The 15,099-nt window shown below is 39.3% G+C and overlaps 1 protein-coding gene across 3 annotated transcripts in view; it reads right to left on the minus strand.

The window, feature by feature from the left end:
- MPP7 (MAGUK p55 scaffold protein 7) overlaps positions 1-15,099 on the minus strand; it is a 299,853-nt gene that overhangs the window by 76,777 nt on the left and 207,977 nt on the right. For all 3 annotated transcript variants that reach the window (XM_047065426.1, XM_047065427.1, XM_047065428.1), the window contains exons 9-11: positions 11,989-12,063; positions 11,579-11,775; positions 11,026-11,090 (exon numbers count right to left, since the gene is read on the minus strand). In XM_047065426.1, coding sequence (XP_046921382.1) covers positions 11,026-11,090; positions 11,579-11,775; positions 11,989-12,063 — 337 coding nt within the window. The remainder of the gene's footprint in view (positions 1-11,025; positions 11,091-11,578; positions 11,776-11,988; positions 12,064-15,099) is intronic.

Here is a 15,099-nt window from a genome sequence, read left to right on the forward strand (position 1 = left end):
CTCAGACCAACCAGAGCCCAGCCAAACTACCAGACTGCAAAGATTCAGCAAGCTGACACAGACCAGAAGAACCACTCAGCTGACCACAGAATCGGGGCAATAAATACTTGCTGCCTGAAGCCATTAAAGCTTCTAAGGGTGGAAGGAGAAGGGATTAACCAATATACAGAATATTTGGCACACTGTACTGTTCTGAAATGAGTAAAGAAAGAATGAAACTTCAACTCCTGTCTGATCATCTACTTCTAGTTTTTCTAGCCTAAAAACGGGAATACTCTAGATTTCGGCATGGAGTTTCTGGTTTGTTTTGTACAATGAAAAACTAAAGGGCAGCATGCCGTCAAAGATCAAGTACAGGCATTCTACGTGCACAGATATATATGTGGAACAGGATGTACCATTCACTGTCTGTAGGTCCTTAGGTGTTTCCCATAAACTTTCTGAACTTCAGTTTCCCTTCAGTAAAGCGGAAAAAATACCACCAGTCTCACAGCATTTGAGATAATACATATTAAATACTAAATATAGTATCTGGCAAATTTCTCCAATAACCAAGAGACATTGTCTAAAATCAAGGAGGGTGAAGCAGTCGTCTCGAAAGCTGTGTTTCCACACAGTCACCTGTCACGAGTGCAAGTAGGGAACTAGTCAGTTACCTACAAGGCAAGGGCAGGAAAGGTCTGATGTGAGTGTAGATGAAGAGAATTCTGACGCCTTTAACAATTTCCAGAGACCTTGGCTTTTGCTTATAACATCCCTTGGCATGGCCACACTGGAAAATTTTCCCTTCTGATACAGATTAGCGCCTTAATCATAGGCTTAGTTATAGTTGGGGCTGTCCAATCAATGGTTATGTAGAGGGGTGTTATGCGAAGAATAAATCATTAGAAGACAAAAACCAAAAAGTTACTTTGGAAGAAGTTATTTCGAAGCTTCGACTAATTAACAGCTAACCAGATAATTTAGAAAAGTCCAGCCGCTGTTAACTACATAAAATGACTTCACCACAGTTTTCGTCTTCTATCCAAAAACATACGATGATTTACAAAAATATAGCATCTGGAGAGCTCCTTGGACAGCACCACGAAAGCACACTATGAATTCCTTTATGTCCAACCCACTGAGCCTGTTTCACATAAAGGTTCATGCTACCCCCCCCCCCACCGCCCCCCCCCCCCCACCGGAACATCAGAGCATGCCAGGGCGGATATGCTCATTTAAGATAAAACAACATCGTGGTTTTGAAGAAAGCAACAGAAAGAAAGAAATCCTCTTCCATGACCGATTGCTCACCTATATAGGTTCCACTGTGGCAACCAGCATATTCAGCATCTTCTGGATGGAGGGTAAAAGCATACAGAACAAAAGCCGAGAAATAAAGCACAACAGTTAGAAAAGCCCAGCCACAGATGCAAAAAATAAATCACTCAAAACGATTCTGTAAAGCACAGCGTCAACCAGCCCTCACAAAGCCACTCTTAAACATAAAACATTTTGTTTTATATTTAAGTTTCGAGTCATGTTTCAGAACATCATGCGATTTGTTTTTTAACCTTCCACAGGGGTTACCTGATGCAGTTCCAAGGAAATCATAAAAGGTCTGCCTACAATGTTTCTACTTTTCACAGGTAAGAAAATCACCACACTGGATCCCCAAAGTGAACTTATTTTTGTAAATCAGGCTCTTGGATAATATGTAAAATACAGAACTTATTTCGGCTCTCTGGATTAGAGAGAAAGGTTACAATGAAGACACAGTCTTTTCTTTTGATGGGAAGACATTCTGTGTCGGGAAGAACTAAAGGCAGAATATTTCTATTTTGATTTTGACTTTGAAAAATGAACAGAGGAAAGCAGTTTAAAACAAACAACGTGCTACTCATTATTTCTTGGAGTTAAATGAAAACTGGGTTACGCGTATCTTCAAATTTTAATTTAAGTAGCGGGGCACTTATTGCTTTAGAACCCTAATCTTCGCATCAGTGTACTTCTGGAACTGAGAACACAGCTTGTGCAGACGTCAAATAGTTGAGAAGATGCCCCTGACATCCTTATGTTAAAGTGAGGATGTCGATATATTTGAACAGCATTGAGACTATTGGCAGAGGATAAAACAACGTACTATTGCAGATTACTTTCTATATTTCTGCTATATGAAACAAAAATAGTGCAGTTCTTTCTAAAACAAAGTCCAATCATGATTTTCAGTTACTGTAATGTCAACAGGGACGTCTGGATGTACAAAATCTTTTATAAACTACCTGCTATGTTCAATTTAATCCGCCCAGATGTGTACTAAACAAAATTAGTAGACTACGCCAGGGAAACTTTTATACATGTACCTTTAATTTCCTCTGAGAAGCACAAAGAAAATGAGAAAGCAAATGATTAAATGTGCAGAAAACACAAAGTAGGAAGAAGATGCATCTAAGGGGGAAAAAAAAATCCACCTACCACACTCAACTGTTTCCACATCTTAGAAAAGCCAAAGGGAAAAAAATGTATTTTAAATATTTCAAAGTTGTTAGTCAACAAATAAATAGAATTCATGAAAACCTACATTTTAGACTGCACTGGAGTCTTGGTCTAAAAAGAAGGTGTATACCAAAAGCAGTAAAAGCACAAGCCTTCATTCAGCTTATTAAGTGCCCAAATGGGAAAAATAATGAGGAAAAAACTTTTTTTTTTTTTTTTTCAAAATAACACCTTCAACAGGGGATTATCTTCATAGCACAGCTCTGTCTGTAAACTAATCTATCTATTCAATACATAGGATGCATACTTGGACAACCCTTAAAACGCCCTTAAAATGTCTAGGTACCCTATAAATTTAACAATATTCTGGCAATTATCAACTTACTACAAATATGAAGTGAGTCAGGCAGAACCCTTTACTTCTTTTTGTCTATATTATTTGATGAAAAGTATTTTTTTTATCATGCATCCTACTGTGTTTATTTTTTTTTCAATATATGAAATTTATTGTCAAATTGGTTTCCATACAACACCCAGTGCTCATCCCAAAAGGTGCCCTCCTCATGATGAAAAGTATTTTTAAAAAAACAGTCTAAAAAATAGTTGTTACTGATAGGACAGAAATTTAAGAGTTGCGTTTGACTTAGGAGACTCACCTTCAGTTAAAGGTGGGAAACAAAATCTGGCAATTTAATAGCAGCAAAATGTAACCATGAGTCAAGGGAGAGCATATTTTGCTATGAGACCTTGTAGAATGAACAGGACAGTTCTCTGCTCACTTCTCTCTCTAAACAGCAGAGTGGGCCAAAGGAAACACTTAGGAGAGAGTGTGCACCATTTTATTTTTATCTTTCAAATACCTATGGGTCCTCCAACAACATTGGTTCTATCTGAACAGCATTAGTAAAAATGACAAGCATATCGTGTTATTCAGGCTCATATGATAAGTCACCCCAAGTTGTGAGTTTATCTACACTCATTTCTTAGTAGCTGTGAAATGCCATGTACATCTAAGGCAAGTTATCAGGAAACAAATAATAAACTTTGCAATGTGGATTAGGACAAGCCAAGCAACTAGGCTTAGTGGAAATAACACAAGCTGTGCTTCAGATGGGTCAATCTGCAAACTCAGACACGCCACCATTAAGTGGACTGTTAAACAGAAAGTATGTTTTCTGATAGGAACAACAGGACTGAGTGTTGCACCCCGATTACAGAAACAGTGTCGTGTAAATCAGATGACAAAAGCCATGGATCACACACACACACGTGCAAAAAAACAAACATCGCCATATCACATAGAGTATGGTATGTTTCATATTCTAATAAAAGGTTGTACATTCTCAGAAGAGCATTTCCTCCACACTCTTACGTAGGAAGAGAATGATATTTTCTGCATGGTACACACGTGCATATATATCCAAGCAAGCATCATGCTTAATAGACATCCAACAGGAAAAGCAAAGAACACTTTTCCTTAACACTTAGCAAGTTCGAACAAAGAGGAAAATATACAAAAGGCTGATCCCAGAAGACACCTGGGATTACTGCAGGATTCTCAACTATGGTAAGGCACTGTTCTGTGCGCTTTAAATGCATAAACTTACTGAATTCTCCAACAACTCTGAAGCCAGTGCTATCGTCTCCAGGTTACAGATGGGAATCAGAGGTACAGGGAAGCAAAACACTCTTGGATGTGGACCCACACGATCTGGCTCCAGAGTGTGTTTTTAACTACTATACTATACTAATCACACCAAAATCACTTTTTAAATTACTCTAACTTCAGGCTAGGAAATACAAGTCAGGGGAGAGGTCAAATGAAGTAAGTTTCTTTTAATTTTCCTGTCTACTCCCACCATCTCCCAGCACACCAGCCTCTTGCCCCCTCCTCCCCCAAAGCTTGAACCACCCAAGTGCGTGTCTCCTGACCGGAGAGGTACAGGGGACTCTTCCCAGCATTACCAGGAGTCCACTCTCCACATCAACACTGAAGAGCTGGATGGGAGAATCACAAAAATCACCAAGGAGAGGCCAACAGGGTCACAAAGAGTAATTTTGGCCGAAGAGAAGAGAGTGGAAAGGCCCTCATGAAGAGCATTTGACGAGCTCAACATAATGCTACTCTATGTAGAGCAATGTCAGATACTCTTGACAAGAGGAGAAACTGTGTCTATATAGGTATGATAGTATTTACGGGGGCAAAGTTAAATCTCCACCTAGAAGCTGCTTTCTCATGCCCCGCTCTGCCCCTATGCAATCTTCCCTAAAAGTCTGTAATAATCCACGACCAGTGACCACACCTCTAATTGTTAAGCAACTCTTTCTTACCTGCATGGTATTGGGTCCCCACGACAAAAGGCAAGAAACAGTGTGGCGTTAGAACCCTTCATATGGAAAGGCTAAACGCACACACCCTGATAGTGTTTTAGAAGCAACATCTTCATTTATGGAAGTAGAACACAGTCTACTGAGATGAAAAGTGAGCAACAATAACTAGGCCGTCAGCTCAACCATCTCGTGGCATGAGCAGTCAGACATGCAATTTACAGCTTAGCTCATCTCCACCTCTGTCCACACAAACCCTGACCTCATCTCCACCTCTGTCCACACAAACCCTGACCTCATCTCCACCTCTGTCCACACAAACCCTGACCTCATCTCCACCTCTGTCCACACAAACTCTGACCTCTGGCATCTCCCCAAAAAAAGTAGTAAACATTAGGGGAAAAAAAAGCCACATTCATTATTTTTTAAAACCCCACCGGTATTGAGAAAATATTTGCCAAAGTTTCAGGCATACAAATTTAACGTAAGAACATAAGCAATCTACTTATTAATTTCCGAATTAAGTTTACGTAGGAACATAATAAATAAGCATTGTTTAAGATGCCAAGAGAAAGGAGCTTACTCAACTTGAAAAGTTGTATTATAACAACCTGTAGAGTACGGTTATGTATATTATTCTCAAATTTTTGGCCTTCCAAGATACTGGTACCATGGAGAGAGAATTCATTTGCTTACTCAGTGTTTAAATCATGCTGTTGGCAGCGGTGGCTGGGTGGCTCAGTCGGTTGAGCATCTGACTCTTGATTTCGGCTCAGGTCATGATCCCAGGGTCATGGGATCAAGTCCCGTGTCGGGTTCTACACTGAGTGTGAAGTTTGCTTGGGATTCTCTCTCCCTCTCTCTCAAAAATAAAAATAAAAAACAAAACTAAAACATTTAAATTGTGCTGTTGATTGTGATCTTCAATCCCCAAAATGCTTGTCTTTGAATGAACTCAGTTATATCCTGTTTGAATTCAATATTAAGTATTTATCCAATTAAACAAATATTGGCTTTGGCTCCAATTAAATATTTTCTTTTGTATCCACATGACAGCAGCCACAACTGGCTAAAACAAATTCTAAATACGGCATTTTGTGTTTTTACATTCTAATCTTTAAAAGGTCAAAAAATCATACCTTCTGGGTTTTAAGAGTACCTATAGGGGCACCTGGTGGCTCAGTCGGCTAAGCATCCGACCTCGGCTCAGGTGATGATCCTCATGGCTCCTGAGTTCGAGCCCCGCATCGGGCTCTGTGCTGACAGCTCAGAGCCTAGAGCCTGCTTTGGATTCTGTGTCTCCCTCCCTCTCTGCCCCTCCCCAACTCGTGCTCTGTCTCCCTCTCTCTCTCTCAAAAATAAACAAACACTAAAAAAAAATTAAAGCATTCTAAAGAACTGTTTTATAAAAGAAAAATTTTAAATTCATATTATTCAATCACCAGTATGAGAAATTTTCAGGTATTTATGCTTTGATAACTAGAAAAGGAAATTAATTACTGTAAATGAAGATCATACTGGAGTATTCTCCTGTAAAATATACTACTTGAATAAGAAGAGCCTTCTGAATACCACGTAAACCAGATTTAAATATGTTATGGGACACTGTGGTGGTTGTATCAGTTAAGCATCCAACTCTTGATTTCAGCTCAGGTTATGGTCTCACGATTCATGAGATTGAGCCCCGCACTGGGCTCTGTGCTGACAGTGCAAAGCCTGCTTGGGATTCTCATATTCTCTCTCTCTCTCTTTCTCCCTCTCTCTGCCCCTCTTCCCAGTCATGCTCTGTCTCTCTCTCTCTCTCAAAATAAATATTTTAAAAAGAAAGAAAGAAGTCATATGCTATTGAGGTCAAAGTTATTAATGTTTGTAACTGTTAGGAAGACAATTCTTAACTTATAAAGTTTAACTTCAACAAAAGGGAACAGACAATATTTTGATTAAAGAAAATCCTGTTTCTTTTTAAATGTTAGCTGATATCATACTGCTTTATATACATGCAGCTGAACTATAAAAAATAAGGTTTTGGCAGAAAACCATATAGAGCACTTTAAATTATAGCGACACAAGAATTGCAAGCTGCCGAGCGTCAATCACGAAAACTACTCCTGTATGTTACTTGACAATAAGATATACTCTGAACTCATTTCCAAAACACTTAACCTGTATCTTTCATGTAATAATCTTTGAGTTGGCTGTGTCACAGAAAGCCTATCATACTTCTAGGTCTGCTCTTCTCCGTGACTAATGTAAATCCACTGTGTAAGAACCTATCATCAGATGAAAGGAGGGAACACAGACTTCCATGACAAATGTCTTTGTTGGGTAAACTATTCTTCGAAAAAAATAGGAGGTGAGTAAAGGAGATAGTCCCTCTCTCAAGCTTCTAAGATTTAATTACGCTCTAGTTTTAAGAGTTCGTATTTTTCAGGAATGTTTAATTTCAAGGGACAAATTATTTTCTTGGAGAGGCCTATGTTTTCAGTCTGTATTCGATATGCCATGATTCTTAAGGAGAGGAAATAACCGGAGGCACCTGAGTGGCTCAGTCGGTTAAGCATCCGACTTTAGCTCAGGCCATGATCTCGCAGCTTGAGAATTTGAGCCCCGCATCGGGCTCTGTGCTCACAGCTCAGAGCCTGGAGCCTGCTTCGGATTCTGTGCCTCCATCTCTCTGTGTTCCTGCCCTGCTTGCATTCTGTCTGTCTCTGTCTCTCTCTCAAAAATAAATAAAGATTAAAAAAATAAATTTTAAAAAAGAGGTGCGGGGTAGGAAATAACCAAGCACCAAAGATGACTACCACGGAGTTTTGCACGAGAATGCCAGCTTTAAAGTCTGAAGAAGTCAGTATTCTGGCTCTTGATTTTCTCTACCATGGAGCCAGGGTCTAGAGCTGTAGCAGAAACATAAATGCAAAGATAATAGTCCTGGATCCTCTGTTTCTATCTTGACATTGACTGAAGCCCTATAGTTTCAGAGTTTTTCCTCCATGCAAACTTTAGTTATGATGATACACTGTGAGTCAAATAAAGACTAAACCCATAGTAATACAAGCAACTATTTTGTGAAAAAAGTTAACTGGCCAATTTGATATATATTACCTGAGTCATTATCCTAAAATTCAATGTTTAACACTATCTCCTAGGTTTTAAGTGTACTTGTAAAATTTAGTACAGAAAATTATCAACGTGACTATTTTTTAGTAAGTGTATAAACACCAACGTGACAGAATTCTTTTAAAAACATTTACATTGGGGTGCCTGGGTGGCTCGGTCGGTTGGGTGTCCGACTTCGGCTCAGGTCATGATCTCACGGTCTGTGAGTTTGAGCCCCGCGTCGGGCTCTGTGCTGACAGCTCAGAGCCTGGAGCCTGTTTCAGATCCTGTGTCTCCCTCTCTCTCTGCCCCTCCCCTGTTCACGCGCTGTCTCTCTCTGTCTCAAAAATAAATAAACGCTAAAAAAAAAAAAAAAAATTTTTTTAAACATTTACATTAAGTTAGAAACTTTTCTTAACACCTAGTCTGTGAATTATTATTCAAAGTCACATAAATAAGGGGCACCCGGGTGGCTCAGTTGGTTAAGCATCCCACTTTGGTTCAGGTCATGATCTCACAGTAAGTGAGTTCGAGCCCCTCATCGGGCTCCATGATGACGGTGCAGAGCCTGCTTCGGATTCTCTCTCTCCCTCTCTCTCCGACCCTTCCACTCTCTCGCTCTCTCACTCTCTCTCAAAAAATAAACTTAAAAAAAACCCCAAAGTCATGTAAATAAAAGATTTTATATCAACTTTATTTTTTTTCATAGCATTATTCTGTAATTTAGCAAAGAGCATGATAGATGTCTTATCCTAAAAATCCAAGTACCGAATGTTGAAGTCCAGCAAGTGCTGGGTCAAATGGCCTTTACAAGTGTAGTTATATAAGCAATCACTAACAAATATACACATTACAAAACAAAGTGCTTTTAAATGACTTTAAAGACACTTTAAGAACCAGTATAATAATTGTGGCATAACTTTTGAGTTCAGAGATTTAGGAGACAGCATTAAAAAAAACTTCGAATGGAATTTTATTTAATTTTTTAAAATGTTTATTTATTTTTGAGAGAGAGAGAATGTGAGCAGCAGAGGGGCAGAGAGAGGGAGGGAGACATGGATTTCGAAGCAGGGTCCAGGCTCTGAGCCATCAGCACAGAGCCTGACGTGGGGCTCGAACTCACGAACCGTGAGATCATGACCAGAGCCGAAGTCAGACGCTTCACTGACTGAGCCACCCAGGTGCCCTTCAAATGGAATTTTAATTGATAATAGAAGTCCTGGATTCCTGTTTAATCTCCATAGAACTACACTGTCTCTTTGAATAAGGCCATATTTTCTATTCGCTAGTGATCTGGATAATATTGACCAGATTTGTTTTTATTTAAAACCAGAAAACATCTGTAGATGAGAACAACTAATGTGTCTCTCCACAAATCAAGTCTAGTTTTAAAACAAGAGAAAAGATGGAAGTGAATGGAGAATCAGTGAACATTCCTAAATGGTATTTTTAAGAGGCAGAAAAAGAAAGAAAAAAAAAAAAACCCTCGAAACAAAACAAAACAAAAAAACCCTAACACATTCAGATAAAAGCATTTAGGTAATTTTGGAATAAGTATTTCTCAGATTCAAATATTAGGGTATTGTCATATAAAAAAGTATGCATATTAACGGACAAAAACCATTCATTAAATTAACACCTCTACATAAACACACACATACACACACACACACACAACCCCTCTCATATTCACACACATTTATACTAAAACCAGTTTGAGGAGAGCTATGACAAAGACAATACATACCTACTCTGTGTAGTTCTTTAAAGAAACATATTTATAAAAACTTTCACTAAATGAGAATTCATAATTATATCAAACTAGACATTTCTGAGCTGCCTAAGACTCAAACAAATTGGGAGTATGGATTCAGATTCAAGTAGAATTACATCGATTTCCTTTTCCAGTTACACACACTTTATCCCATATGCACCAAATATCTTCGAAGGGGGCAGGCCCCAGTTTAGAAATCCTTCAAAGAGCAAGTCAGGTGGATACCCCACAGCCCCTGCCAGCGAAAATTCATCACACTTAAAAACGATGCAACATTCTGGTTAAGCTGTAAGCTTTCTGATGTCACAATCCATGTGGCATTCTATGACAAGTGTGTTTTCCTTCTGCCCAGACTTAACGGAGCAAGAACAAGCAGGCTTTTGAATCCGTGCTCCACTTGAAGTATTTGCTTGCTCTGTGAGATTTATACTCGACTGTAGTTTGGCTCTCTTATAATGTAATTCCTGGGCTATACGCGTCTACAAACTGACAGAAATAACAGGAGATGTGAAAAATGCAACAATACTAAAACCAGATGTTGGTGTAAAATTCCAGGACCATTTATTTGTGCATTCTGCCTTTTAATGTACAATCTCTGTGTTGAAAACAAAAGGCTTTTTTTACTCTGAAAATGCCTAGAACAGGGAAACGTTTAGAGGAGATGAAGTAGGGAATTTATGGGACGGGGATTTGACAGGGGTGAGGCGTGGGGAGTAAAGAGAAGCTGAGAGAAGGGCAGTATGAAGCGGGGGGGGGGGCGGGGGGGGTGGGCGGTGAGCTGGGGGGGGTAGGGAAAGGCATCTAAATCCACACTATCTTTTTCAGTAATCCTACCTCGTCCTTTTTCTTATTTTGTTTTAACCTAGTCTCGTAACAACTCCAAACAGGCAGGTTAAAGGTCAGAGTTCCTGTGATTTCTGGATAAGCAAGGAAGAAAGAAGAACAACGGTTCTTGGGCACAACAGCCTTTGTGCCCAAGAGAGTGGTGGGTTTTCTCCCCCTAATTTGACCAAGAAGTATCCTCCCCAAACCTTCCAGCTTGGGAGAAATCAAAGAGTTGCACTTTAGGTTACATTTGTAAAACACCTACATTCAGGAGCCAAGGAGAGTAGTAGTTGTTTTCTTAAAGTGTGAGCCATGGGTTTATTATAAACCCTGCAAACACCCCTCTCTTCCAAAGATTCACTTCAGTATTCTACTATGAATTTCTTATTTGTTTGGCTGCCATGAAACGATGACCCTAAAGCTATCACAGGGCAATACGAGCTCTCGTTCTACCACAAACACCTGCTTTAATAGTCAAAAATAAACAGCAAGATTTGGTTACTCTGCATTTTTATTAACAAACTTACATGATTTCCTGTTGGAAACTTTCAAGGGCTGAACTAATATTTCTGGTCGTCTCAGAGCCAATCTCCTGGGGGAAAAAGAAGGTCAATGCCTATCAATTTTCAGTACAGATCCAAGATTAATATAACACCAAAATATTAAAAGTCCCAAGGAAAAAAAAAAAGTGGGAAGTCAGGGGAAAAATGGACACAATGCAATCTATTCAAATTTAAAAAATGAGTCCTCTAACTTCCCAAGTTTTAGAAATCCTCCCCACTCCCAAATCACTCTTCTTCTTTTTCCATCTTTCACATCAGTACAGCTTCGGATATTAATGTGCTATTTTTCCATTTGCTTCATAACAAAAACCGAATATGACCCCGGTACTGTCGTGTTATTTTTGGTCATTATTCATACTTAGTTAGACAAAACAGAAACCCAAACCTGGGGGGGGATAAAGGATTCCGAAGCAAGGTTTCAGTGCTTATTTTATCACAACTATCCTCGAGTGATATTTTGCAGAGAACAAAAGGTCACTTGAAGCAAAAGCCCAGTAATGGTGCACCAGTTGCTCACCTTTCCTGGAAATGCCTTGAGGGAATCAAGCCCGCCCTGGGATTGGCGTCACCTTCATGTGTCGCTTGCCACCATGTTGCATCATCTTGGCTCATAATCTGAAGGATATCTCCCTTTTTGAAAGAAAGCCCAGCTTCCTTACATGGAATCGCTTTATCCTCATTAGGGTCATAGTCAAAGAGGGCTTTGATAAACATCTGGAAGAAAGTTTCATTTAAAAGGAGTAAATACAAAAAAATAAATGTGGAGGGGCCAACATTCTCCTTTGATTTAAGAATACGTTTTTTTTAAAAAAGAGATTATTAAAATCCACTTGCTGTGACAAAGAGGATATGTATTAGAAGGAAAAACGTTAGTGCCCGCCCCCCGCCCCGCAAAACAAACCCAAAAGCTTCTTAAGTAATGATTACCTTGCCTTCCTTAGACGGCGTCTCCTCTTTGATGCTGGGTATAATCTTAAATGTAATTGCTCCCTGAGACTGAGCCTGATAACAGAGGAAAAACTTTTCAGAACACTTGTAGAGCCAAGGAGAAGGCAGGCAAAAAAGGTAGAAAATGGAATGATTCTCCCTCTCTCTCTGCTCCTCCCCTGCTCATGCCCTGTCTCTGTCTCAAAAATAAATAAAAACATTAAAAATTTTTTTTAAAAAAAGGTAAAAAGACATCCATTCTAATTTCATTAAGGCAAGCAAAAACAATATGTGCAATTCTTTTCTGACCATGTCAGATGAGAACAGGTCTCCCTTTAATATACTCTCATGTCATTGTCTATTCCTCTTTTTAGCCTTTATGGTAACTGTACTTGAATAATCATTTATGCAATTATTTCTTTTTTTTCAAGATATATTTTTTTAAATATATGAAATTTATTGCCAAATTGGTTTCCATACAACACCCAGTGCTCATCCCAACAGGTGCCCTCCTCAATACCCATCACTCACCCTCCCCTCCCTCCCTCCCCCCATCAGCCCTCAGTTTGTTCTCAGTTTTTAAGAGTTTCTTATGCTTTGGCTCTCTCCCACTCTAACCTCTTTTTTTTTCCTTCCCCTCCCCCATGGGTTCCTGTTAAGTTTCTCAGGATCCACATAAGAGTGAACACATATGGTATCTGTCTTTCTCTGTATGGCTTATTTCACTTAGCATAACACTCTCCAGTTCCATCCACATTGCTACAAAGGGCCATATTTCATTCTTTCTCATTGCCACGTAGTACTCCATTGTGTATATAAACCACAATTTCTTTATCCATGCATCAGTTGATGGACATTTAGGCTGTTTCCATAATTTGGCTATTGTTGAGAGTGCTGCTATAAACATTGGGGTACAAATGCCCCTATGTATCAGTACTCCTGTATCCCTTGGGTAAATTCCTAGCAGTGCTCTTGCTGGGTCATAGGGTAGGTCTATTGCAATTATTTCTTAACATCTGTTATCCCTGCTAAGTTGTCAGCTCTGTGACAGCACTGAATATCTGGCACATATATGAGAAGAATGAGGGAGGAAAGCAAAGAGGAAGACAGCATGAGGCAGAGATAGTAAAGGAAGGAGGCAGGAAGCAGGGAGAGACAGGAGAATGGGGGGATATCTCTGAGGCTTACTGTCAATGGTGTGCTCATAAACCAGGGCTCTGCTGTGTAAAAGAAAAGAAAAGAAAAGAAAAGAAAAGAAAAGAAAAGAAAAGAAAAGAAAAGAAAAGGCCCTGATTTGTATTGTTTGCCAAATTTCATGGACCACAGCCAGCTTCCATTTACCAGCGTGACGTACCTAAGTCAAGTTGGGAAAAGCCGCATAGACTCAGGTCGTGCAAATGTAAAGAGCCAGCTCCAGTACAGCACAGAGACTCAAGTATAGTGAGGTTTTAACAGTACAAATACCAGAATTTTATAACAGGAGTGATTTCAAAATGGCACTATCATTGTTACTGCTTACCATAAAAGAATTCACAAATGTTTTTTAAAACATTTTTAAATGTTTATTTTGAGAGAGATAAAGAGCAAACAGGGGAGGGGCAGAGAGAGGGAGACAGGGAATCCCAAGCAGGCTCTGCACCGTCAGCACAGAGCCCGATGCGAGGCTCGAACTCACAAACCATGAGATGAGTTGGACTACTTAACTTACTAAGCCACCCGGGTGCCCCAAGAATTCACAAATCTTATTAGGAATTCATATAATACTGAATTGCATAGGTAGAGAGAAAGCAAGTCTTCTTTATGATCCCTTCCCATTCTACTAGTGTGTATGTGTGTTAATGTATACAATGCCCTTAGAACAGTGACCTTTAGGGGCGCCTGGGTGGCGCAGTCGGTTAAGCGTCCGACTTCAGCCAGGTCACGATCTCGCGCTCCGTGAGTTCGAGCCCCGCGTCGGGCTCTGGGCTGATGGCTCGGAGCCTGGAGCCTGTTTCCCATTCTGTGTCTCCCTCTCTCTCTGCCCCTCCCCCGTTCATGCTGTGTCTCTCTCTGTCCCAAAAATAAAAAAAAAAAAAAAAAAAAAGAACAGTGACCTTTAAGGGCTCAACCACCATAAGCAGTTACTAGTATTACTAAGTCACACCCGTCTATCAGCCATTGTGATTGGCTCATAGTAATGCACCATATGGGTGAATGATTAGTCAATCAATGCAACCTTCCTGCTATTTCTAAATATTTTTTAAATCTTACTTATATAATACATTTGCCAAATTACGTCCTCAGGGTTATTTCCAAAAACTGAATTTCTTGATTAAGGATATGTAAATTTAAAAATTTTGATAGTTTCAGATAGCTGTCTCAAAAGGATTTACTACCAGAAGCATAGAAGTATGCATCTGTGTCCCCAGAATCTGACCGACTGTAGCCATTATCAAGTTTTTAAGTCCCTCTAATCCCATATTTTTCAGACACCATGTTTCTTTTATAAATTTTTCTATGTTTTCTTATTGATTTTTATGAACTCTCTACACATTAAAATACCTTCTGTCACATACACTGACAATATTTTTCCTAAGTCTCATGTGTCTTTCAAGCTATATATGGCATCTTTTTCTGTACAGGAAGTGTTCAATTCTAGTAATCACAGCAATTATTTTTCTGTTTGAATTTCACATCAAGTTTAAAAAGTCTTTCTTTACTTTTTTATTTTTTTAAGTTAATTTATTTATTTGGGGGGGGTGGGTCGAGAGAGTGGGGGAGAGAGAGAATCCCAGGCAGGCTCCACACTCAGCATGGGATCATAACCTAAGTCCAGATCAAGAATCAGATGCTTAACTGACTGAGCCATCCAGGGGCCCCTGATTTCTTTAAATATTTAATTCTGTGGGGTTTATTTTTGCGTGTAGTGTAAAACAGGAACTATTTTTTCTAACTGAATCATCAATTCATCCAATAACATTTATAAAAGGATTTCACAGCTTTCCCATGGATTTAAAATGCTATCTTAATCATATATAAAATTTTCAAAAATATGGAGGTCTGCTTGAAGATACTAAACTCTATTTCTGTATGTTTATGCTTTCATACATTAACAGAGACAGTCTCCCTTCA

This window comes from Lynx rufus, unplaced genomic scaffold (assembly GCF_022079265.1).
Source record: "Lynx rufus isolate CCGP_SWC_20201006 ecotype Redwood Valley unplaced genomic scaffold, mLynRuf1.p SCAF_7, whole genome shotgun sequence".
Taxonomy (NCBI): domain Eukaryota; kingdom Metazoa; phylum Chordata; class Mammalia; order Carnivora; family Felidae; genus Lynx; species Lynx rufus.